Source organism: Papio anubis, chromosome 18, assembly GCF_008728515.1.
Source record: "Papio anubis isolate 15944 chromosome 18, Panubis1.0, whole genome shotgun sequence".
Classification (NCBI taxonomy): Eukaryota; Metazoa; Chordata; class Mammalia; order Primates; family Cercopithecidae; genus Papio; species Papio anubis.
Genome location: NC_044993.1, coordinates 54,536,386 through 54,559,977, shown reverse-complemented (window position 1 = coordinate 54,559,977; position 23,592 = coordinate 54,536,386). Strand labels below are relative to the sequence as shown.

At 40.4% G+C, this 23,592-nt stretch overlaps 1 protein-coding gene across 4 annotated transcripts in view; it reads left to right on the top strand.

The window, feature by feature from the left end:
• Positions 1 to 6,549: 6,549 nt before the first annotated feature.
• ACSM1 (acyl-CoA synthetase medium chain family member 1) overlaps positions 6,550 to 23,592 on the top strand; it is a 57,981-nt gene continuing 40,938 nt past the window's right edge. The window contains exons 1-6 of one of the 4 annotated variants that reach the window (XM_021931810.2): positions 6,550 to 6,906; positions 7,177 to 7,362; positions 10,604 to 10,814; positions 13,661 to 13,868; positions 21,158 to 21,298; positions 22,239 to 22,398. In XM_021931810.2, coding sequence (XP_021787502.2) covers positions 7,183 to 7,362; positions 10,604 to 10,814; positions 13,661 to 13,868; positions 21,158 to 21,298; positions 22,239 to 22,398 — 900 coding nt within the window. In that variant the 5' untranslated portion in view covers positions 6,550 to 6,906; positions 7,177 to 7,182. Of the gene's footprint in view, positions 6,907 to 7,119; positions 7,363 to 10,603; positions 10,815 to 13,660; positions 13,869 to 21,157; positions 21,299 to 22,238; positions 22,399 to 23,592 lie in introns of all 4 variants that reach the window. The other 3 variants (XM_021931809.2, XM_021931811.2, XM_003916626.5) reach the window with 3 other exon arrangements.

Below are 23,592 nucleotides of genomic sequence, written 5' to 3'. Positions count from 1 at the left end.
TGTATGATTTTCTTCTGTCTTCTTTCAAAATGTTATCTTCTTTTTGATTTTAAGAAATTTGATTATGACATGCCTAAGTATTGTTCTTTTTTGTATTTCTCCCATTTTAGATTTTTCTAATATTCTTGGATCTGTAAATTTATATCTTTCACCAAAATCTGGAAAACTTTTGGTCATTATTTTTTAAAATATTTTTTCTGTCTTTTTCTGGAACTCCATATATATGTATATACACACACACACACACACACACATACACACACACACACGTTGTTCCACGATTCATTGAGGCTCCACTTTTTATAAAAATATTTTTCTCTCTGTTCTTCAGACTGTTAATTTCTTTTGAACTAATTTCAAGTATGCTAAATTTCTTAGATCTCCAATATGCTATAAGGTCCAGTAAGTTCATTTTTAATTTAGAGTGGTACATTCTTAAACAGTCTCAATTTTAAAATCATTTCTATTTGTCCACTAACTTTTTTATTGTTCATACTGAACGTATTTTTTTTAGTCCTTGAGCATAATCATTACAGCTATAGCACTGTTATTGAAATCCTTCTCTACTAATTCCAACATCTGAGTCTTTAGTTTTCTCCATTGATGTTCTTTTTCTCTTGCAAATGAGTCATGTGTTCCTGTGTCTTTGTGTATCTAGTAATTTTAGATTTTATATTGAACATTGTCATTAATATACTGTAGAGATTCTGGATTTTGTTTTGTTTATTCATTTCTTTTGGCAGGTGGTTAACTTGACTATACTCAAACTCCAAACTCTTTTCCCTCTGTAGTGCCCAGCATCTGAAAATTCCATTCATTTCTGTTAGCCTGAGGCTGCATGGATTCTGTGTATTTCAGGGATCAACCATGGATTTGGGCAGAATTCATACACAAAATTTGAAGCTCCTCTTCTCTGACTCTCTCTCTTGAAATTTTTCCATAAAAATTGAAAACTCATTCAATGCCATTTATTTATTCAAAGGTAGACTTTTCCTAATTTATTTTTGTGTTACCTGATCTCTAATGCACTCTGAAGTTGCTATTTATATTTTGTCCAGGGCTTATAGTTGGTACCTATCAAAAAGTTGATCCTATGTAAAATACTACATAGTACATCTCACTTCGAGATACTTGAAGATCATGATACCTGAAGCGAAAGCCCTACAATTATAATTCCAGTTGTGAATTATTTGATTTATCTGTGCCACCAATACTCATTGTGAGCATGTGAATTTTAGCTTACCTAGAAAAATCAACTTCAAAATCATCCTCTTTTATGATAACTCATCTATACTTTTATGGTAACTTGGCTTTAGTTGGCTATACTTTCATACTCTATACTTTTATACTCCAAAATCATCCTCTTTTATGAAGACATCCTGTTTTATAACTTGGCTATACTTTTATACTCTCCTACATTGTCTTAGGAACTCCTAATATGTCTTTTATATGTCTCTTCTCTTTTTGTCTTTAATAAGACATTTTAAGAGTTCTCAGGACAATATAGGAGAGCATTTTTTATTGGAATCAGTGCTCAAGATTCAAGCTAAGCTTTATTCTGCCTCAGAGCATTTTCACTTCCTGGAGTTCTGACATGTTGACTCTAGAAATCAAAACAAAATATGATTTATAATGGCCTGTGTGTTCTTTTGAAACAGATTTATAAGAATAAAAACAACCCCATCATAAAGTAGACAATGGATATGAACAAACAGTTCTCAAAAGGAGACATTTATTCAGCCAACAAACATATGAAGAAAAAAGCTTATCATCACTGGTCATTAGAGAAACGCAAATCAAAATCACACTGAGATACCATCTCACGTCAGTCAGAATGGTAATTATTAGAAAGTCAGGAAACATTTGGGAGGCCAAGGTGGGCACATCACAAGGTCAGGAGTTTGAGACCAGCCTAGCTAACATGGTGAAACCCCATCTCTACTAAAGATACAAAAAATTAGCTGGGCAGGGTGGCGCATGCCTGTAATCCCAGCTACTTGGGAAGCTGAGGCAGGAGAATTGTTTGAACCTGGGAGGTGGAGGTTGCAGTGAGTCGAGATTGCACCATTGCACTCCAGCCTGGGCAACAGGGCAAGACTCTGACTTATAAAAAAAGAAAACTCAGGAAACAATAGATGCTGGCAAAGCTGTGGAGAAATGGGAACACTTTTACAATGTTGGTGGGAGTGTAAATTAGTTCATTTTTGTGAAAGACGGTGTGGGGATTCCTCAAGGACCTAGAACCAGAAATACTATTTGACCCAGCGATCCCATTACTGGGTATATACCTAAAGAATTATAAATCTTTCTACTATAAAGATACATGCACATGTATGTTTATTGCAGCACTATTTACAACAGCAAAGACTTGGAACCAACCCAAATGCCCATCCATGATAGACTGGATGAAGAAAATGTGGCACATATACACCATGCAATACAATGCAGCCATAAAAAAAGAATGAGTTCATGTCCTTTGCAGGAACATGGATGAAGTTGGAAGCCATCATTGTCAACAAACTAACACAAGAACAGAAAACCAAACACTGCATGTTCTCACTGATAAGTGGGAGTTAAACGATGAGAATGCATGGACACAGGAAAGGGAACATCATACACCAGTGCCTGTCAAGGGGTTGGGGGAAAGGGTAGGGAGAGCATTAGGACAAATACTTAATGCATGTGTGGCTTAAAACCTAGATGATGGGTTGATAGGTGCAGCAAGCCACCATGGCACATGTATACCTATGTAACAAGCCTGCACATTCTGCACCTGTATCCCAGACTTAAAGTAAAATTTTTTAAAAAAAGATTCTAGTTGGGTCTATCTGGCTCTGAAGTTTCTTTTTAAAAAATTATAACAGCCACCCTTTGAAAAGCATTTGCTGTATGGTAGACATTGTCAAGTGTCTTCCGAACATTATTTCAAATCACTCCTTCCACAGTATATAAGTCCATGCAAAACTCAATCTGAGATGAGTGGGGAAGTCATTGGTCAATTTATATGGCATGGTTGAATGAAAATAAAACCACACTGGAATTTTCTATTGTCATCAATTCCAGAGTGTGGAGAAGCATGGCGGAAGGATAGAGACAGCCTATAAGCAGGAAAAACTAGCTTAAATAAAATCAGGATTCAAGTCCTATTCCTGCCTTCTACAGCGTCTGTGACTTTGTACATGCTATATAATCTTTTCAGCTTTCGTTTTTTTAATATATAAATTAGGACCTACCGTTTATATTATTGAAGAAGTCAAAGGCTGAGATTCATCCTTGATTCTTTTCATTCATTCCCTATCAAAACCATCAACAAGTCCTCCTAAGGTTACCTTAAAGATCTATCCCACATCCATCTGCTTACTTCCATCTCCAGTGCCATAACTTTTGTCTGAGCCACCATCATTACTTGTTTAGTCTATTGCAGTGCCTCCCAACTGGCATCCCCACATACATTCTTGCCTCCTTAAAATATCTTCTCCACAGAATTGCCAGAGTGGGCTTTCTAAATGCAAATCTGACCTCTTTTTCTGAATGTTTTACTTTCCTGTATTATTTTATTTCAAAATCAAGTCACCAAGAAAATGAGTTACTTAATAGGATCATGTCTCTTTCCTCTTATGTCTTCACAAGACTCCCATGCATCCACCGATTGCACTTAGAATAGAATCCAAACTCCTTATTATGCCCATAAAGATTCTTACTGGCGTGTGTCCTGTTTGTGTCTCTGACCTCACACTTTATCACACTTCTCCTCACTCAGTAATCTGCCATTCCAGCCCCCCACCTATGCCTTGAAAATGTCAGCCTCAGGCTTTGCACTTCCTGTGCCTTTTACCTGGAGTTCTTTTTCCCTAGCTGGCTGCTTCTCCTCCTTGCAGGTCTCAAAATGTCACCTCTTAAGGGAGAACATCCTTAGCCACCTCCCCACACTTGCACCATCATATTGCCCTGTTCTGTTTTCTTTTTGGCAGTATCACCATTTGAAATCCTCTTGCTTAATTAACTGACTTTTTGCTTATTGGTTTTTGTCTTTCTATCATAGGCATGTAAATGTCTTGAGAGCCCCAACCTTGTCTTATATGTTCAAAGCACACCTAGAAGATGTTCCTTAAATATCCGCTGAATGAATGAATATATCATAGGTTTTCTATAATAACCAGAGGATAGCGAGTGCAAAAAGCTGAAGTTGGTAGGATATTTAGCTACATGAAGTCACTCAGAGAACAAGGCTGATAGAGACTTTGCCGTTTTATGATGTCACTATCTCCATATATGGTTTCCAGGAGCATTGAATAGGGGAAGAGAGTACAGAAAACTCATACTTGCTCTTAAATAAATGCCCTAGACCAGAAGTGACTTGTATCACCTCCACATGGAGTTTATTGTTTAGAACTAGAGTTTAATGGCCTCACTCTAGCTTTAAGAGAGGTTGGGAAATGAAAGAGGAGCATGCATACAATGTTTGGAGAGTTCTCCTTTGTCTGCTGTACACCCCTTGCTAAAGATGAGAAAATTGAGGAAAAGAGGGATAAGAAATCTGCTCAATGCCACAGAGCTGGTAACTGGTAAAAGCTGGACTCAAGCCCAGGCTGCCTGGTGCCAGAGCCTGTCTTCTTGTCCATATCCTCATGTTGCAGTTCCACAGGGGAGACCTACTGAATGCAGACAGTGTGTCAAGGGCTTTTCCTCCTGTCTCCATTCTTTTCTGAAAAGTGACTGCTCCTTTTGCTTCAGTAACAGAGGTTTTTTGTTTGTTTGTTTGTTTGTTTTTTGTTTTTGTTTTTGTTTTGGTACTTTGATGCTTTGGGTGTTTAAAATTTAGCTTACCACAGACAGTCAACGAGCCCTGCCTTCTCAACTCTCCAGTGACTGGCCACAGAAAGCTAAACATTAAACACCTGAAGTATCATAGCTTGCCACACGGTCCTGTCAGGGATGTCCTGGGTGTCTCCAGAAATCTTTAGCCATGACTTTGATCAGAAATAATTTCTTCCCAGATTCAATGAAAACACTGGAGATCCCTCATTCTCCAACAATACCCCAAAAATGGCTCCAGTAGAAAAGTCATAGCACAAGCCGCTACCTATTACTACCTCGGTTTATCCAGTACAATATCACTATCAACCCTCCATCTAAATGCCTGCTCCAGGTGCTTTACAGGCTTGGTGTCACATAATCCTTTCGATGATCCTATGCAACAGATCTTATTGACAAATCCCGCTTCATGTTACAAATGGAAAGATCAAACTTTGAAAGGAAAATGGTTCACCCAAGAGCTTTCTTGTTTGTGCCTGAGGTTGGACTTCAGCTCAAGACTTTGGGATTCCAAAGACCCTGCATTTTACCAGGATACCAAATTGTTCCTCTGAGAATCCCAAGTGAACAAAAAGAGCCAACATCGATTATGCCCAGCACTGTGTGCTACATGCTTTTTATAAATTATTTCATCTAGTTCTTTCATCTAGTTCAAACAAATGAAGAAGTAAAGAAAACACCTTGGAGGTAGGCATTGTTGTTACCGTTCCTATTTTACAAATAAGGTAGGTGCTGGGTGCTGTGGCTCATGCCTGTAATCCCCGCACTTTGGGAGGCTGAGGGGGGCGGATCACCTGAGGTCAAGAGTTTGAGACCACCCTGGCCAACACGATTTGGAAGGCACAACTGATTGATTTTGGTGGGGATTTATCTTCCCAGCTGAGGAACCACAGGGCAGAAAGAGAGAGACCAACTGTCCTTCACCTCTGTCTTACCTGGTACTGTTTAGGACACAGCTGAGCTAGGTTTCTAGTTTTAATAGAAACCCAGTCTCTACTAAAAAAATACAAAAATTCACTGGGTGTGGTGGCAGGCACCTATAATCCCAGCTACCTGGGAGGCTGAGGCAACAGAATCACTTAAAACCAGGAGGCGGAGGTTGCAGTGACCCAAGACCACGCCATTGCACTCCAGCCTGGGTGACAACAATAGATTCCGTCTCAAAAGCAACCAAAAACCAATTAAGGAAGGTGAGGCCAAGAGCAAGGAGGTCCACAAAGATCACACGGAGGTTAAGTGGCAGACCTAAGCTCAAACTCAGACCTTTCTGTCTCCAGACCTCCAGAGCCCAGGCTCTTATCTATTAGGCTACGCTGCCTCTCAGCTGTCGTTTAAGGGAGACTATGGGGATGTAGGGCTGGGAAGGGGGAGCAGGTTAGCCATAGAGAACTGGTGAAAATGCACCATAGGACCTGGTTCATTCACACCCCTAGCCATGCCACAGGAATTGGAGGTGACTTCGTATACATGGTTTGTTTTTCTTTTTTTTTCTTTTTCTTTTTTTTTTTTTTTTTTTTTTTTTTTTTTTTTTTTGAGGTGGAGTCTCATTCTGTCGCTCAGGCTGGAGTACCGTGGCATGATCTTGGCTCACTGCAAGCTCCACCTCCCGAGTTCACGCCATTCTCCCACCTCAGCCTCCAGAGTAGCTGGGACTACAGGCGCCCGCCACCACGCCTGGTTAATTTTTTGTATTTTTAGTAGAGGCGGGGTTTCACCATGTTAGCCAGGATGGTCTCGATCTCCTGACCTCATGATCCGCCCGCCTCGGCCTCACAAAGTGCTGGGATTACAGGCATGAGCCACCGCTCCTGGCCAACATGGTTTGTTTTTCTAACTGATTATCTCTCCGTGGAGGCCTGTAATTGTTTCTGTCATATTTTACTGAGCATCTCCTCCCCCTACTGAATTACCCAATTCCTGACAAGTTCTCTGTTCAAGGTCCCCCTCTGCTGTGGCCAGAAGCCAAGTTCTGCTGGGTGCACATTCCTGTGGATCACCTGATCAGAGAGAACTGAACCTACAAAAGAGAGCTCAACCTCCTTTTCCATACCTACCCGGGACCTAGCTCAGCTGTGTCCTAAACAGTACCAGGTAAGACAGAGGTGAAGGACCGCTTCTCTCTCTCTTTCTGCTGTGTGGTTCCTCAGCTGGGAAGATAAATCCCCACCAGAACCAATCAGTTGCCGTCCAACTTCTGGTGACCTGAAACAAAGCTATAATTCTAGCAATTAACCAAAAACATGCATCCGTTTCAGGGAGAAAGTTTTGGATACACAACCAATCTATTAGCTATCTCTTCCCAAGGCAGGTGGTGACTTGAGAACTCTGTGCCCGGTTTCTGAGGACTGTTTCACCATGCAGTGGCTGATGAGGTTCCGGATCCTCTGGGGCATCCACAAATCCTTCCACAACATCCACCCTGCCCCTTCACAGCTGCGCTGCCGGTCTTTATCAGAAATTGGAGCCCCAAGATGGAATGACTATGAAGTCCCGGAGGAATTTAATTTTGCAAGCTGTGTTCTGGACTACTGGGCTCAAATGGAGAAGGTAAGAGGACCGCCGTGATGATGATATAAGAACAAGGGTGGCCTCACTTTCCTTATCTTGCTCCTGCTAGGTTGAAAGGTACAGAAGCAAAATTGCTTCTGCCTCAACTTATCAATGTTGTGGAAGAAGCTTATATTTCAAGTTTCTATTCCCAGCATGGCCATTTCCTTACTTCACTGAGCCTCAGTGGTTTCATCTATGAAAAGGGGAATTAACTCCTTTAAAAACAAAAAAATAGGTAAATGTATCTTTTGTTCAATCAGGGTATTAAAATTGTGACCTATTGTGGGATCCGGCCAGCAGCCCACAATGCAACGGGGCTCTCTCTTTGTTCCCAGGTGAATCGGCAGGTCGAGAAATAATAGACACACACAAGATAGTGAAAGCTGGGTCCAGGGGGGTCACCACCTTCTGGTCCCACAATGCCAACAATGCACTAGATATGCCAGCATTTATTATTAAGTTTGGTGAGGTCAGGCGTAGGTTAGTGAGGGATTTAGGGTCATTTGATTATGAGGTGAGATGGTCACATGAGGATGAAGTAATTATGCAGAATTACAGTGTACAGAGATAAGAATTTACAATATAGTGTGTGCATCAGTAATTTCTAACATAGCCTTAAAACAGGAACAGCAGTAACAGTTACAGCCAAAGCTGGTTACAAACAAATCATAGGAACAGGACGTGAAGTTAGACCAGAAATTCTCAGAAGGGAGTATGCCTTAACCCTAAAGAGGCCTAGAAGAGCCGTGGCAAGATGAGGGCATTTATAGCCCTATCTTCTATATGGACAGGCGCCCCCCATGCGTCCATTTATAGGCTCTCCACGAGGGTCACGTTCCATTCCCAGAGCTATAAACATCTGCTTTTCTGGGATAGGAATCTTGGTGATGTGAAACCTCCCCGACTGCATGTCCATTCATAGGCTCTCTGCAGGGGGAAGCACATCACGCGCTGTTGGCTCATTCTGGCAGTCCAACCTGGCATTGTCTTTACACAATCCTGCATGCAATTTTGTATTTAAAATAATCAGGAGCATTTCATCTTTTATTCCGTAGCAATAGTTTCAAGGGGTCTCCCTATAGTGACCAAGTGCAAAGTTCTGATCACAAGGTCAGCAAATTCATATTAGTCTGAGTTCTCATCTTCAGCGAATGGGACAGTGTGTCTTAACTGGTGTTCATGTCATCAAACTTGGGCTTGACTTGAGACTGCACCCAGAGGAGGGGATAGACCACCTGAATGTGCACATGAGTGTCTGACACATTTACCTATATTACGCCATCCATCTTTCCATGAGGATGGCAAGTCTAATTAGATTCCTCTTTGTCAACTACCTACTTGACTGTGGCTTTAAGGTATGTCAAGAAAAACCAAGCTCTGTGTCTTCCAGAAAACCCCAAGTGCTTGGTTTGTCTTCTCACAGGACACAGACCAAGAGAGAAGCCGTAGTGACATGAGGAGTCAGGGTAGACAATGGATGGTGTTTCCAGCTACTAACTCCCAGCTGCCAATATGGTAGCGTAAAAAGTCACCCAGCACTGTCTTTGAACCAAAGAGAGAATCGCCCTGAAATGGAATTGGAGAGTTTATGAAATTTTTAAGTGTTCCATGAACATGTATTCATGGATTACTCTCCAAAGCCTATATGTCTTTATGACATCTTCCTCCCCACTCCCTTCTTTTTCTTTCTCTGAATTTGCATAGTAACCTCAAGAAAAATAAAACCGTCAGTTACAGAGAGCATTTTTATGTGCCTTGACAATCACCTTGCATTTAATAATCTGATTCGATGGATACTGTTATTGTCTCTATTTCCTTGATGAAGAAACTGAAGATCCAAGGATATAACTAACATGCTGAAATCACATGTCTAATAAGTGGGACAACAGGGTTCGGGTCCAGGCCGTCTGATTTCACAATCCATTATTTCACCTAGTCTCACAGTCTAATGATGCCAAAATATCTCCGCCTTAAGAGTATAAATTGATTTTTTTCATTGCCCAGACTGGAAATCTGGTTGAGAATTTTTGAAACATGACATGGGTTGGAGAGGAAGGAAGTAAAAGGAGGAGGTGAATGGGTGAACATGACTATATACACTTGAATAATATAAACACAATTTTGCTTTTCAAAATTAATATTATACTATAAGCATTTTATTGTAGAAACAATTCTAAAAGTTTTTCATTGATTTTATCATATTCAATCACATAGAAGTAGCTTAATTTTTGCAGACAGCATGTAGTTGGATTTTATTTTTTTATCCATTCTGCCAATCTATGTCTTCTGGTTGGGGAGTTTAGTCCACTTACATTTAAAGTAATTGCTGATAGACAAGGATTTACTATTGCCATTTTGTTAATTGTTTTCTTGATGTCTCATAGCTTTTTTGTCTCTCATTTCCTCTCTTACTCCTTTGTGTTTAGTTGAGTTTTTGTAGTGATACACTTTGATTTTCTTCTCATTTTGTTTTGTATATATTCAATAAATATTTGCCTTGTGGTTACCACGGGAATTAAATATGATATCTTGTAGTTCTAGCAATCTATTTAATACTGATAACAACTTAACTTTAATCACATACAAACACCCTACTCCTGTGACATTATAAGGCCAATAATGAAAATTAAATGTAAAAATCCTTCTCCTTTACAGTTTTATCCCAGCCAGCCCCCACACACACTTTATGTTATTGATGTCATCAATAACATTTTTGTATATTGCTTAAGTAACATTTATTTAATATATATTACAAATATATGTTAATAAATTAACATTTATAACTATTTTATGATTTATTTTTTAAATACTATAACAAATAACAAGTGGAGTTACAAACCAAACTTACAATAATGTTGATTTTTATATTTGTTCATGAATTTATATTTACAAGAGAACTTTATATTTTCATATTTGAGTTCCTCTCCAACATCCTTTTATTTCACCTTGAGGACATCCTTTAGCATTTCTTGTAGGGCAAGTCTAGTGATAGTTAACTTTGACTTTTGTTTATCTGGGAATACCCTACTTTCCCCCTCACTTTTGAAGAACAGTCTTTCTGGATGTAAAATTCTTGGTTGGCTTTTTTTTTTTCTTTAAGCACTTTAAATGTTTTAAAATGGGATCTCAGTCCTTACGTTGTGTTCACATCGGAACGTGACTATGGCTGTGGATTAGTTTAATAAGTGCTCTTTTTCTTTGAAGCAGAAAGTAACACATAATGTATGGTCTTGACCAGGAGGGCAAGAGAGGTCCAAATCCAGCCTTTTGGTGGGTGAATGGCCAAGGGGATGAAGTAAAGTGGAGCTTCAGAGAGATTGCAGACCTAACCCGCCGCACAGCCAACATCCTCACACAGACCTGTGGCCTGCAACAGGGAGATCTTCTGGCCTTGATTCTGCCTCGAGTGCCTGAGTGGTGGCTGGTGGCTGTGGGCTGCATGCGAACAGGTCAGTGATGCAAGAGGGACCTGGTGGACCTCAGGGCTGTTCAAGAGCCTATGTTTCCTGAGATATTAGGTGCTGTGCACCCAGCCTGGCACTGACACAGCTTTGAAGCCCTAGCCCCAGTTTCTGTGCTGGGACCACAAAACAAGGCTTCCTGCCCTCTGGGAATTAACAGTTTAGTTGGAGACAAAACAGTTTCTCTTCTCTGTACCTCCTTTCTTCTTCACAGTCTTTGTCTTTCTCATATTCCCTCACAAATTCTTTTATTCTTTCTTATTCTCTCCCTCACACTCTCACATTCATACACTCTCAAGTGCAGTGCCAAACTTTCTCTCATACACACACACACAAACACACATACACTTTCTCTTGCACAGTCTCAGGTACTCTTACCTTTTTAAAGATTCATTGATTGTTAACATTTTTGCCATATTTGAGCACTCTCTCCCTCTCTTTCTCTCCCTTTCTCACTGAATTATTTAAGAATCACTTGTGGGCATTGTGACACCTATAAACACCAGGTAAACACTCATAAACACAAAAGCAGGCATCTGATAAGATCCAGAATATTCCACAGCCTTTTCTGCATGACAGTGACATTTTTGAAGAATACAAGTTATATTGTAGAATATATCTCCAAATTTGTATTTCTGACTCTTTCTTTGTGATTATATTCAGATTAGACACGTTAGGCAGGAGAATTACAAGGACAAAGTTGTGTTTTCCTCCGTGCATCACATCAGGGGGTATATTCTGAAGTCAGTTTGTTCCCTCTTCAGTTATACTGTTTCATCACTTGAGTAAGGTGGTTTTCACAGAAAACCTTTATCCTTTACAAAGGCACAAATTTTCCTTGTAATTAATAAATAATTCATGGTGTGATCCTTAAGCGATTGTGTGAATATTCCTGTTCCCTAACTGTATTCCACATTATGGTTTGGGTATCTAGTGATGATTCTTTACTGAATTGAATATTACCATGTTGGTTTTACCTGGAAATTTTCAATTTCTGTCAGTCTCTCTACATTTATTCGTTAGAATTCTTATGTGGCGATTTCCCTTCCCCTTTTAATGACCTATTTTTTATCTGTATAAATTAGTCAGTAACTCACAGATTCTTTCTTGAATCACTTCTCTCATTTTATCATGTGTATAGCACTCTGCCACACTGTTGATCATATTTTCTCTCTCTCCATCTCATATTCGCTCACAAATAAAATAGGTGATTCATTCAGCCAGATCATGTGAAATCAAGAAGTAATAAAACTGGTAGAAGGAGTCTAGAGATGAAAAGCCATGTCATCTGTGGACCTATAAGATGGTCCATGGGAAATCTAAGACTTGGCCAGGGGTGGTGCCTTAGGCCTATAATCCCAGCACTTTGGGAGGCCAAGGTGGGCAGATCACGAGGTCAGCAGATCAAGACCATCCTGGCCAACATTGTGAAACCCCATGTCTACTAAAATAAAAAAAAAAAAAAATTAGCCGGGAGTGGTGGCAAGACTCCATCAAAAATAAAATAAAATAAAATACTTGAGCTGAGCCCTCTGGAATAAGAAAAATTAAAGAGGATTAGAAACAAAAGAAGGGCATTCCAAGCACGGGGTGAGGAGTGGCCATTTTGAAATAGAAAATAAGTTGTGGGAGACAAAGATGGAAAGAAAGCAGCATCTTCAAAGTCAGGATGAGAAGTGTGGTGTTTTCCTGGAGAGAGGGCACAGGTGTTAGTGCAGAGGAGAAATGTAGAGAGGCCAGGCATGGTGGCTCACACCTGTAATCCAGCACTTTGGGAGGCTAAAGCAGACAGATCACTTGTGGTCAGGAGTTCGAGACCAGCCTGGCCAACCTGGTGAAACCCCATCTCTACTAAAAATAAAAATTAAAAAAATTAGCTGGGTGTGGTGGTGGACACCTATAATCCCAGCTACTGGAGAGGCTAAGACAGGAGAATTGCTTGAACCCAGGAGGCTGAGGTTGCAGTGAGCTGAGATTGCACCACTGCACTCCAGCATGAGTGACAGAGGGAGACTCCATCGAAAAAAAAAAAAGAAAGAAAGAAAGAAAGAAAAAGATAAAAAAGAAAGAAAGGAAGAAAGAAAAAAGAAAGAAAGAGAGAAAGAAAGAAGAAAAGAAAGAAAGAAAGAAAGAAAGAAAGAAAGAAAGAAAGAAAGGAAAAGAGAGAGAGAGAGAAAGAAAGAGAAAGAAAAATTTAGAGGGGAAAAAAAGTCAGTGTTTATGGAACTAAGCAAGTAATAATATAGAAGATGGGTAGCAGAAAGATTCAAAACTGCTGGCGGGATGAGAATCCAGAAGGAAACACCAAGACTTGAGCTCATTGTTGGCGATGTAGATAGAAGGGAACACAAAAAAATTCAAAGGACAATGTGGTGAAATGCAGAATGAAGGAAAGAGGGGACATTCAAGATGACATCCAAGGAATGACAGAAAGGGGAATATGAAGGGAAAGACTGGGGAGAAATGCAGCTATTCTTAATGTCAGAGACATTGTCCTGTTTACATCTATACTTCCAGATCCTGTGTAAACATGTGTAAAGCAGTGTCCACCCATTTTTTGGCTAGATCCATTTACAGTAGAAAAGATTAGGGCAGGACTTTCAAATTTTAATGTGCAAAAGAATCACTTGGAAAACTTGTTAAGATACAGATTCTGATTCTGTAGGTTTGAAAAAGGGTATGAGATTCTGCACCTGGATAGTGCTGCTGCTGTTGTTCTGTGGTCCATACTTTGCATAACAAGAGGTTAGGGGATTTCAGTGCAGACAAGCCAAGCCTAAAGCCCATGATTGTGAAAAAGAAACCAAAACTATCAGTTCGTTTCTCATCCCCAGGGATCATTTTCATGCCTGCGACCATCATGTTGAAGGCCAAAGACATTCTCTATCGACTACAAATGTCTAAAGCCAAGGGCATTGTGACCACAGATACCCTTGCCTCAGATGTGGACTCCATGGCTTCTGAGTGCCCTTCTCTGAAAACCAAGCTCCTGGTATCTGATCACAGCCGTGAAGGGTGGCTGGACTTCCGATCGCTGGTTAAGTGAGTTTCTGGTCTGATGAATATGGTCTCTGAGTACAGGTGTTGTGGGATAATTTAGGAATCAGAGAGACTGATGGGTTGAGGAAGATATATTCATTTAGGTGCACCGGCCCAGTCAGATTAACATCCAAAGGACTGAGCCCCGAATGAAGAGTCAGGTTACCTTTTAAGCATTTCGTGGGGTGGGGGGAGATCTGTGCAGGGGGAAGCATATTACAGAAGCAAGAATCAAAGACAGTTATTCAATTGAGACATGCATTACCTCATTTCTTACTTTTCAAGGAAAAACATGTTTTACAACTTGAGTTTATCTGTCTAGTGACCTTACATCTGCACAGCTAGAGAAAGAGGGTCTTCACAATGCCTGGGAAAGGGACAGAGAAGTCTCACTAGCTACAGACAGAAAAACAGGCAGCTAATTTTTAAAGGACTCCACCTCTTTCTCTTCCTCAGGGGGAATTGGGTTTTCTCACATACAACTGAGTTTTTACTTACACATTCTTTAATTTCTTTAAATTCCTGTTCCATTTCCACCCTTTGGTGCTTTTTATAACAAAGGTGTTAATAGAAAGCACCACTATTTGCCACCTCTTTGCTGAGCTGAGCTTCTACTGGCAGTGGCTGATATTTGGTTAATGCCACGAACTGTGCGGTAGTGTGTTGAGTTATTACTGCCTCTATAGTTGACCGAATGCCCCTAATAAACAGGGGTAAAAGACAAGGGAGGATGAGGCAGATGCCAAGAATAAACAAAAACCCACCAATGAGGGTTTTGAATCCTCCAAAGGTTGGGAATCATCCTCCAAACAAAGAATCCAGGGACCATCTGGACCAAGTCTGAACTGGAACATGGGCCAACTTGTTCATTCTAGCTCTGATTTCCATGACAGCCTGGCCATTATTATCAATTGCTAGGCAACAGTTGGTTAAATTAAATTTTCCACATACTCCTCCTTCTGAGACTAAGCAATAATCTAAAGCCAATCTATTTTGATATATAGCATTTCTCATTTGTGTTGCTTGTATTGCCAGTAAATCTAGTGCCCTTGATGTTTCATTGGTTATAATTTCAAGGACTGCCTGCAACCTTATGATGCACTTGAGCATATAGATTGGGGTGCGGTACCCTCATGACCCATCTTGCACCCAGGTAGCTGGCCTATAATATTTAATGATTCTTTCAGGAGACCATTGATTTATCTTTCCAGTCTCCTATGTCCACATCTTTTTTGATGTTTGTGTCTATTTTTGTGATTATGCTCTTCTAGTTCTTCTTTTATTTTCTTCATTGACTGGATACCCTAAGAGTTCCCCTTGCTTTAGAGGAATTAGAAAGACGGATGGCTTGATTGTTCCTACACACGTGCCCCTGTCCATTTAGCTGGCACTTGCCAATATGCCCATGCTCCACAGATCCAATATAGGCCAGAGGGTGCTTTCCAAGCGTTTGGAGACTGTAGCTGATGCCAAGTGTTGGTTAGGGTAGCGAATCGAGAGAAAGGATTTGGATCTGGTAAGCAGGAGTTGTTCTGGGCGTTTCTCCATAGAGTTTTCTTTTTAGTCTCATCATAATACTGTTGCCCTAGGCAGGTTGTTTCTCCTACTGCCTCTGTGAAGGCCTTTCCCCATTGGGCAATACAGTGCTTTCCAATTTTGGAGGTTTTTAACAACCAAACACTGGCTGAGGCTGTTGGTTCACTGGCAGGGTTAGGTGAAGTGAAATTATCTTGTGGCATTAATTCCTTTGCTTCCCATGGCCACTGCTTCCCCATACTAGTTCCTCCACATACATAGCATGAGGAAATTCCTAAGCTGCCTGCTATGTTTTCAGCTAGTTGAGCAAATAAGTTTTGGTTGGTGGGGGAAGCTCAGGCACTGACTGACCCAAATGCTTATGAAATGACTTATAGACCTGGAATTGTGGGGTTGGATGTATTTGAGTCCTTCTAGTCTTTTTGACAAGTAGTATGTAGCAGGACGAGCCACAGACAAAACCTCTCAGACACTGAGTTGTAGAAGGAAGGGCTCTATTCAGCTGGGAGCATCATCAAGCTACTGCCTTAAAATCTGAGCTCCCTGAGTGCACAATTTCTGTCCCTTTTAAGGGCTCACAACACTAAAGATTTCACATGAAAGGGTCATGATTGATTTGAGCAAGCAGCAGGTACGTGACAGGGGCTACATGCACCAGTGGTCAGAGTGAAACAGGACAAGACAGGGAGTTTCACAATATTCTTCTATACAATGTCAGGAACATCGGTTTCTAAGTCATGAGTTGATTTTTAACTACTAGGTTTAGGCCAGGCAGACCTGGGCCTGGTTCCGGGCCTGGCGCTGGGCTGCCTGTCTTTAGTTTTACTTCATTGTTTTTTCTTAAAACAGATACTGAGTATAAAACAATATAAAACAATATGAGAGGGTCTCTCTCTTTCCTCATTCCCCCCATTTGAGACTCTCACTTTTTATTAGTGGGAGTTCTCACTCTTATTTTTGCTATTTATGTCTTTTTGTGCAATAGATTGATAGTGATTCATATAGTACACTTGTGCTGAAGCATTTTGGTGAACTAAGGTAGTGATGAAGATTTGTATCATTTGAAGAAGTACAGGTAGCAAACAAGGGAGCAGTAACTAGGTTTTTATTACAATTGTAACTTTTATTATAAGAGTTTTAAATCCTCCTAGTGCTAGGAACTAATTTTTAAACATGGCTTCAGGATCAAATTTGTGCTACTCTTGTACGGGCACATGTGACTATGTCTTTAACTACTTGCCTTTGATTATTTATGTGTAGACAGTAATTAGTAAGGTTAAATTTCTTATAGACCTCTCTTTCTGCTGCTAGCATGTAGTTGAGAGACAATGTATTTTGATAGATAGCATTTCTTATCTGAGTTTCTTGCCAGGCCAGAATAGTCAAGGCATGACCGATTTTATTAGTGGTGATTTTTAAAACAGTTGCAACTGTATGATTCAGTTGAGCATATAAATGGGGGTCCAGTATTCTCATGAGCTGTCTTGTGTCTAAGTGGCAGGCCTATAGTATTATATAATTTTTTAGGAGGTCATTTATCATTTTTTAAATTACCTATGGCTATGCTTCATTTTCCACGGGAAGCATAGACAGGGAAGCCCGGAAGTTCACTTGTTTTTACGGGCAGTAAGAAGAAAGATGGTTTAATAGTGCCAATAACACAACCACCTGTCTACTGGTCAGGCAGCTTAGCATAGGCTCTATGTCTACATATCCAGTATAACCCGGTGGGGGCAAACTAGTCCTGGTGGAATTCTGGGTGGGACTGTTTTTGCGGTACTATTATACAGCTTTTGCCTAAGACAACTAAGCCACCCTACAGGATGAGTGAATCCTTTTTCTTTTCTAGCTATGCAATACTGTCTAATAATTGAGACTTTTAGAACCTAGAGATGATCAGGATAATTCTTTTGGGCCAGGAATTCATCAGGAACTGGGTCTGTAGGCACTAATTCTCGGGCTTCTTATGGCCATTGATCTCATATTACAGTGTTTTAATAAACATAACATGAAGTAACATTTAGAGATGGGCTACATGCTCCGCTAATTGCAAAAACAAATTTCTGTTTTTTCCTGGAGTCTCTGGTACTGGCACATTTAGTTTATCATAGAAAGTCTGAAATACTCAGTCTGGAGAGTGTCTTTGAACCTCTCTTTTTATCAGGATGCTTACGCTAGGATCTAATCTTTTTAAATCAATGCCTTATGCTACGTTGGGTTTTTTTTATTATTATTATTCTGAGGGTTTTGTGATTGCTAATTTGAAAGGGTTGCAGCTCCTACTCATGCAGGAGGGGCTGACTTTTTCTTCTTGGAGCTAAACAGGATCTTTTTTTTATTTAATTTTTTTTTAAGTAGCCCAAGTGACACAAGACCAGTATTGACACATTTCATATAAATACGATTCTTGACAGATATACTTACTTTCTGCTGTGTAACTTTTTTTTTTCAACCTAGAGAACCGCATCCCATCCCATGCTGCTTACTATTAATAGTGGCACAGGTGTCAAATTTTAAGGTTACATTTTAGGGGACCCCTCTTTCTTCTGTTCTAGCTATTACTTTACTTGTGTCACTTAGAAAAGGATCAGAACTTAATTTTATTTTAAAAACTGTGATCATGGGAGGCTTAAAATGGGTCATAACACACATCAGGTTGGTTATTTCCTAGGTTACATACTTTGGATAGAATAGTATTATACAAACAAGTTTCTTTTAGAGTCCTGGGACACTTATAACAACTATAAAATAATAGGACTGTAGCAATCTTTTGTCCTACCTCAGTAACTTGACGTATATACTGGGAACAGCCCTCAGTCTGAGGAAGGCCAGTTGAAGTCCTTACTGTACAAGTCCAAATTTTAAGGAAAATGAGTCCCACGATGAGTTTCCTCATGCTTCGGCCATGCGTGGACCAGTCAGCTTCCAGGTGTGACTGGAGCAGGGCTTGTCGTCTTTTTCAGAGTCACTTTGCAGGGATTAGCGAAGCTGTTCCCATCCACGTACAGCTCCCAGTCTACAGATGTTTAAGGATGGTCTCAGAGGTTAGGCCCGCTAGAATAAACTGAGTCCAATGCTTTTACCCAGTTATGTTTAACTGGAATCTTTGATACCAGGAGCAAGGTGGCAGGTTTAGGGTGTTGCAAACTTTAATGGTTATGCGGGGATTTTTTACAGAGCAAGCTTTGGTATCTAGTTAGTCTAGCATTGATTAGCTAATGGTGTCCTTTGGTATTTATTAAAATCACCACAGCATGGGCGGCCTTTATATTTAGGTTTTGCCTAAGAGTTAGCTTATCTGCTTCTTGTGCTAACAGGGCCATTGCTGTCGGGGCCCTTGGACATGGGGCCAGGCTTTGGAAACCCCATTTAGTTGTTTTGAGATGGGCCACTGGCCTTGGCCAGGGCCCTACAGTCTGGGTTAAAACTCCAACTGCCATTTTTTTTTTTTTGACACATAGAGTGTAAAGAGTTTTATCAGGTCGGGTAGCCTCAGGGCTGGGACTGATGTGAGTTTTTCTTTTTAACTTATGAGAAGCTCATTGCTGTTGGTTGTAATAGATGTAGTTTATTTAATATATATTTTTATTGACTGTCATTTACCAAAATATTGATTTAAATTCTGTAACTATTTGATCTCAAGCTTTAGATTGATCTGGTATTTCTTGTGGTTAATTTCAAGGTAAAATTGATCTGGTATTTCTCCAATTGCATCTAAATAGATGTCAGAGTTGAAAGACCTATAAGGGGCTTCTCTCACTTTACGATGTCTTATTATTATTATTATTATTATTATTATTATTATTATTTCTGATTGACAAAATGCCAGGGTGAAAAGGCATAGCCAAATGGATTAAAGTGCAAGTGCCACTCCAGTTATTCGGTAGAGTGTCCAGTAAAGGTCCACCATGATACCGCCACACATCCACTCAGGGATGAACAAGGGCTGACTGATTGACAAGCTCTTGAAAATTCTTAAGCTCACTGCATCTCTTCAGGTCTCCAAGGAATACTAATTTTCCTCCTTGCCGTGAGAGACATGAAGTGAACTTAGTGTTGGGAGACGGAAGCTGGATGGCCCTTGGGGGCTGACCCGCAGGGTGCCGGACTTCCGGATATAGCAGAAAGAGCTTGACACAACTTATTACTCCAGGCTGCAGAATCCTGGAAAAGAGCTACCATGCAGCCCACCCCTGGTTGACTGGAGAACCACCTTAGTGGAAGGGGGACAATTAGGGCCTCTGGCCTGCCATGTGCACAAGCATAACAATTACTTTCGTTTAACGTGCAGATGGAATATTTGATCCATTTCAACCAGGCATTTGCATCTTGGTATGCTGTCTTAATTGCCAAAGTTTGTTTTAAGTCTTTAACTTCTATGATCTTCTAGTAAAATGAACGTTTTCTTTAGCACCTATTTTTATTAGTTTTTAGACCGAATAAAAAGCTAAACACCATTTTATATTTAATAATGCTGTTTGTATGATTTTTATACCATCTAAGCTAAATTTTACCTTTATATTAGTGTGTTATTAATTTTAATAAAACCTTGTAAACATATTTATCCAATTTTTCATGTTTGATCGTAAGGTAAGATTTTATAGAATCTTTTCAATGTTTTATAATTTTTGACACACAGAATTTTCTTTACAATTAACGTTTTAAAACCTGCTAAAACTTTAAAAACAATGATTTTTTAACCTCTTAATGTAGGTAAAAATCTACATTCTTATGCCTCCTTACAATCTTTTTACCAAAGGTACATTTTACTTTTCTTATACACCTTGCACATAAACTGTTTCTTCAATAGTACTCAGGAGGCCTTATTACTTTTAAATTACATATAAATTACATGATATTTTTGGCATGAAGTTTTTTTATAACTTTTTTTCTTTTATGACTTTCACAGACAGTTTTTTTGACATGTCTCAACTTTCTGACTTATTATGAACATTTTTTTTTAAAAAATAACAAGTTAATTTATTTCAGGACAAGAATTTACTATATAACTTTTTTTTTTTTTTTTTTTTTTTTGAGACGGAGTCTCACTCTGTCGCCCAGGCTAGAGTGCAGTGGCGCAATCTCTGCTCACTGCAAGCTCCACCGCCTCCCGGGTTAACGCCATTCTCCTGCCTCAGCCTCCCGAGTAGCTGGGACTATAAGCGCCCACCACCATGCCCGGCTAAATATAATTTTTTTACTCTCACCCTTTCTCTCTTTCTCTTCCCCACCCCTCATCACCAAGGTCACAGAGTTTAATTTTAAAAAACAAGCTTAGCAGTCTGGTTAAGGGCACAGACTAGGGTGCAGACTGAGTTTGAATCCTGGCTCTGCCACTTGCTAGCTGTATATTACCAAGCAAATTACCTAACCTCTCTAAGTCTCAGTTTCCTTACCCGCAAAATGGACATGATTAGAGTAGTACTCACCTCCTAGGGTTGCTCTGAGTACTGAATGATTCATATTTGTAAATCACTGAGAGCATTGCCTGGAACATAGCAAGTGCTATTTAAATGTTCATTAAATTACTTAAAGATTCGTTGTATTTTACCAATTTTTCAAATTAAAAAATGCTGGTCCACATGTCCAAATCACCCATCAAGTCCCTGTGATGCCTAACACCGCGAGAGCCAGTTTTCCTCTAGTGTTGCAAACTCCCAGTTTCCCGTCCATGCCTTATGTTTCTTTTGCTTCCCCAGAAGATGAAGACACAGCAATAATGACTTTTTTTCCTTTTGTCTTGAACCCCTTTGCAGATCAGCATCTCCAGAACACACCTGTATTAAGTCAAAGACCATGGACCCAATGGTCATCTTCTTCACCAGTGGGACCACAGGCTTCCCCAAGATGGCAAAACACTCTCATGGGTTGGCCTTACAACCCTCCTTCCCTGCAAGGTAGGAAAGAGGGCACCGACATAGAGGCTGGATCCCAGATGTGGGATAAGTGTGTGTGTGTGTGTGTGTGTGTCTTAGAAAAGGAGCTGTAAGTAGAAGTGACTCCATCCTCCTTTTCCCTTTCACTCTCTTTGGTTCAGACCTCTCAGGGTCTGAGAGGTGAAGGCTGGGGGTCCTAAATGTTTGCTGACAGAGGCCTCAGAGCGACAAAGGAGGCACATTTAGGTTCTATCAGAGCATCTTCATAGGAGGTGTGAGGAAATGTGGGTAGAGACAGCACACATTCCACAAGCCACACACATGACAAACCTGACAGGGCTTGCAGACCTTGTAGTAGATTTTGGACTTTATTAGGAAAATAGTGGGAAGATACTGAAGGTTTTTTAGGGAGGAGGAGATCTGATCAAATCTGTATTTTGATAAGATCACCATGGCTACAGGATGGAGGATGGATTGGAGAAAGTTAGAGTAGAGTTAGGGAAAAGCAGTTAAAGGCTCCTAGTCTAATCCAGGTGCAAGCTAGTAGGGCATGGACCAGGTGCCAGAGATATGATGGAAATTAACACAGTTGAGATTTCAGGAAGTAGAGTGAACCAGATCTGCTGGCTAAACATGGGAGATGGGAGGAGGTCAAGGACGATGCCAAAGTTTGGGGCTTGGACAACTCCATGGACAGGGATGACATGTCTGGATACAGAGAACACTGGAGGAGAATCAGTTCAAGAGAGGTAGTATGATTGAACCAGTTTCAGTTGTACGTAATCAGGAAATATTTGGCAGTACACCTTTGAGACCTGGCCTGAGGGTGGTATGGAGCCCCACACAAATCACATGAACTGAGAGTGAGAGGGGTGGGTTCATAGCTAAAAACCAGAGTGCGAACGCCCTTCATCACATCGGCCATGATCACACAGCTGAAGCCACTGCATTTTGGAGTTAGCAGGAAAATACGGAGCCTGAAGACATCTGATGTCTCCTGGTGCCTGTCAGACTCAGGATGGATTCTGGCTACCATGGGGACCCTGGTGGAGCCATGGACAGCGGGGTGTACAGTCTTTATCCACCATCTGCCACAGTTTGACACCAAGGTCATCATACAGGTAAGAAGACTCAACTTCCACTATCAGCAAAATTCCAGAAAAAATCCATGTTTCCAGGCCAAAAGCTGGACCTTGCTAAAAAAAAAAATAATATTTTATTAAGCAAAGAAGCCTATGAGCCTAAGATGATCCTGTGCCTGGGCTTCTCAAAGTGTGAAGCACTGAATCTGAGTCACTATACCCGAGTGACATCAAATCGTGACCTTGAAGAAAATGCATATTACCGGGCCATCCACCAGACCTGTAGATCAGCCTTTGTGGACTTGGGACCCAGGATGTGCATTCTGAAAAATTAAAGCAAGCACAAGTCCAAGTCTCCCAGATCCTGGACCCTGATGCTGCCAGGGACAAGCAGCTGGTGTGTGTGTGTGTGTGTGTGTGTGTGTGTGTGTGTGTGTGTTCTTACTCAATATGATGAAATGTTTAAAAACAGCCCTTGGAATATGACAGATCTAGCTTCTTATCCCTCCTTTGAAATTAACTAGCAGGTTACATACCACTCTGAGCATCAGTTTCCTTATCTGCAAAATAGGACTTTTAATAATTACTACCTCATTGGTTGAACTAGTTTACAGTCCCACCAACAGTGTAAAAATGTTGCTATTGCTCCACATCCTCTCCAGCACCTGTTGTTTCCCGACTTTTCAATGATCGCCATTCTAACTGGTGTGAGATGGTATCTCATTGTGGTTTTGATTTGCATTTCTCTGATGGTCAGTGACGATGAGCATTTCTTCATGTGTCTGTTGACTGCATACATGTCTTCTTTTGAGAAGTGTCTGTTAATATCGTGGTGATTCCTCAAGGATCTAGAACTAGAAATACCATTTGACCCAGCCATCTCATTACTGGGTATATACCCAAAGGATTATAAATCCTGCCGCTATAAAGACACATGCACACATATGTTTATTGCGGCACTATTCACAATAGCACAGACTTGGAACCAACCCAAATGTCCATCAATGATAGACTGGATTAAGAAATGTGGCACATATACACCATAGAATACTATGCAGCCATAAAAAAGGATGAGTTCATGTCCTTTGTAGGGACATGGATGAAGCTGGAAACCATCATTCTGAGCAAACTATCTCAAGGACAGAAAACCAAACACCACATGTTCTCACTCATAGGTGGGAATTGAACAGTGAGAACACTTGGACACAGGAAGGGGAACGTCACACACTGGGG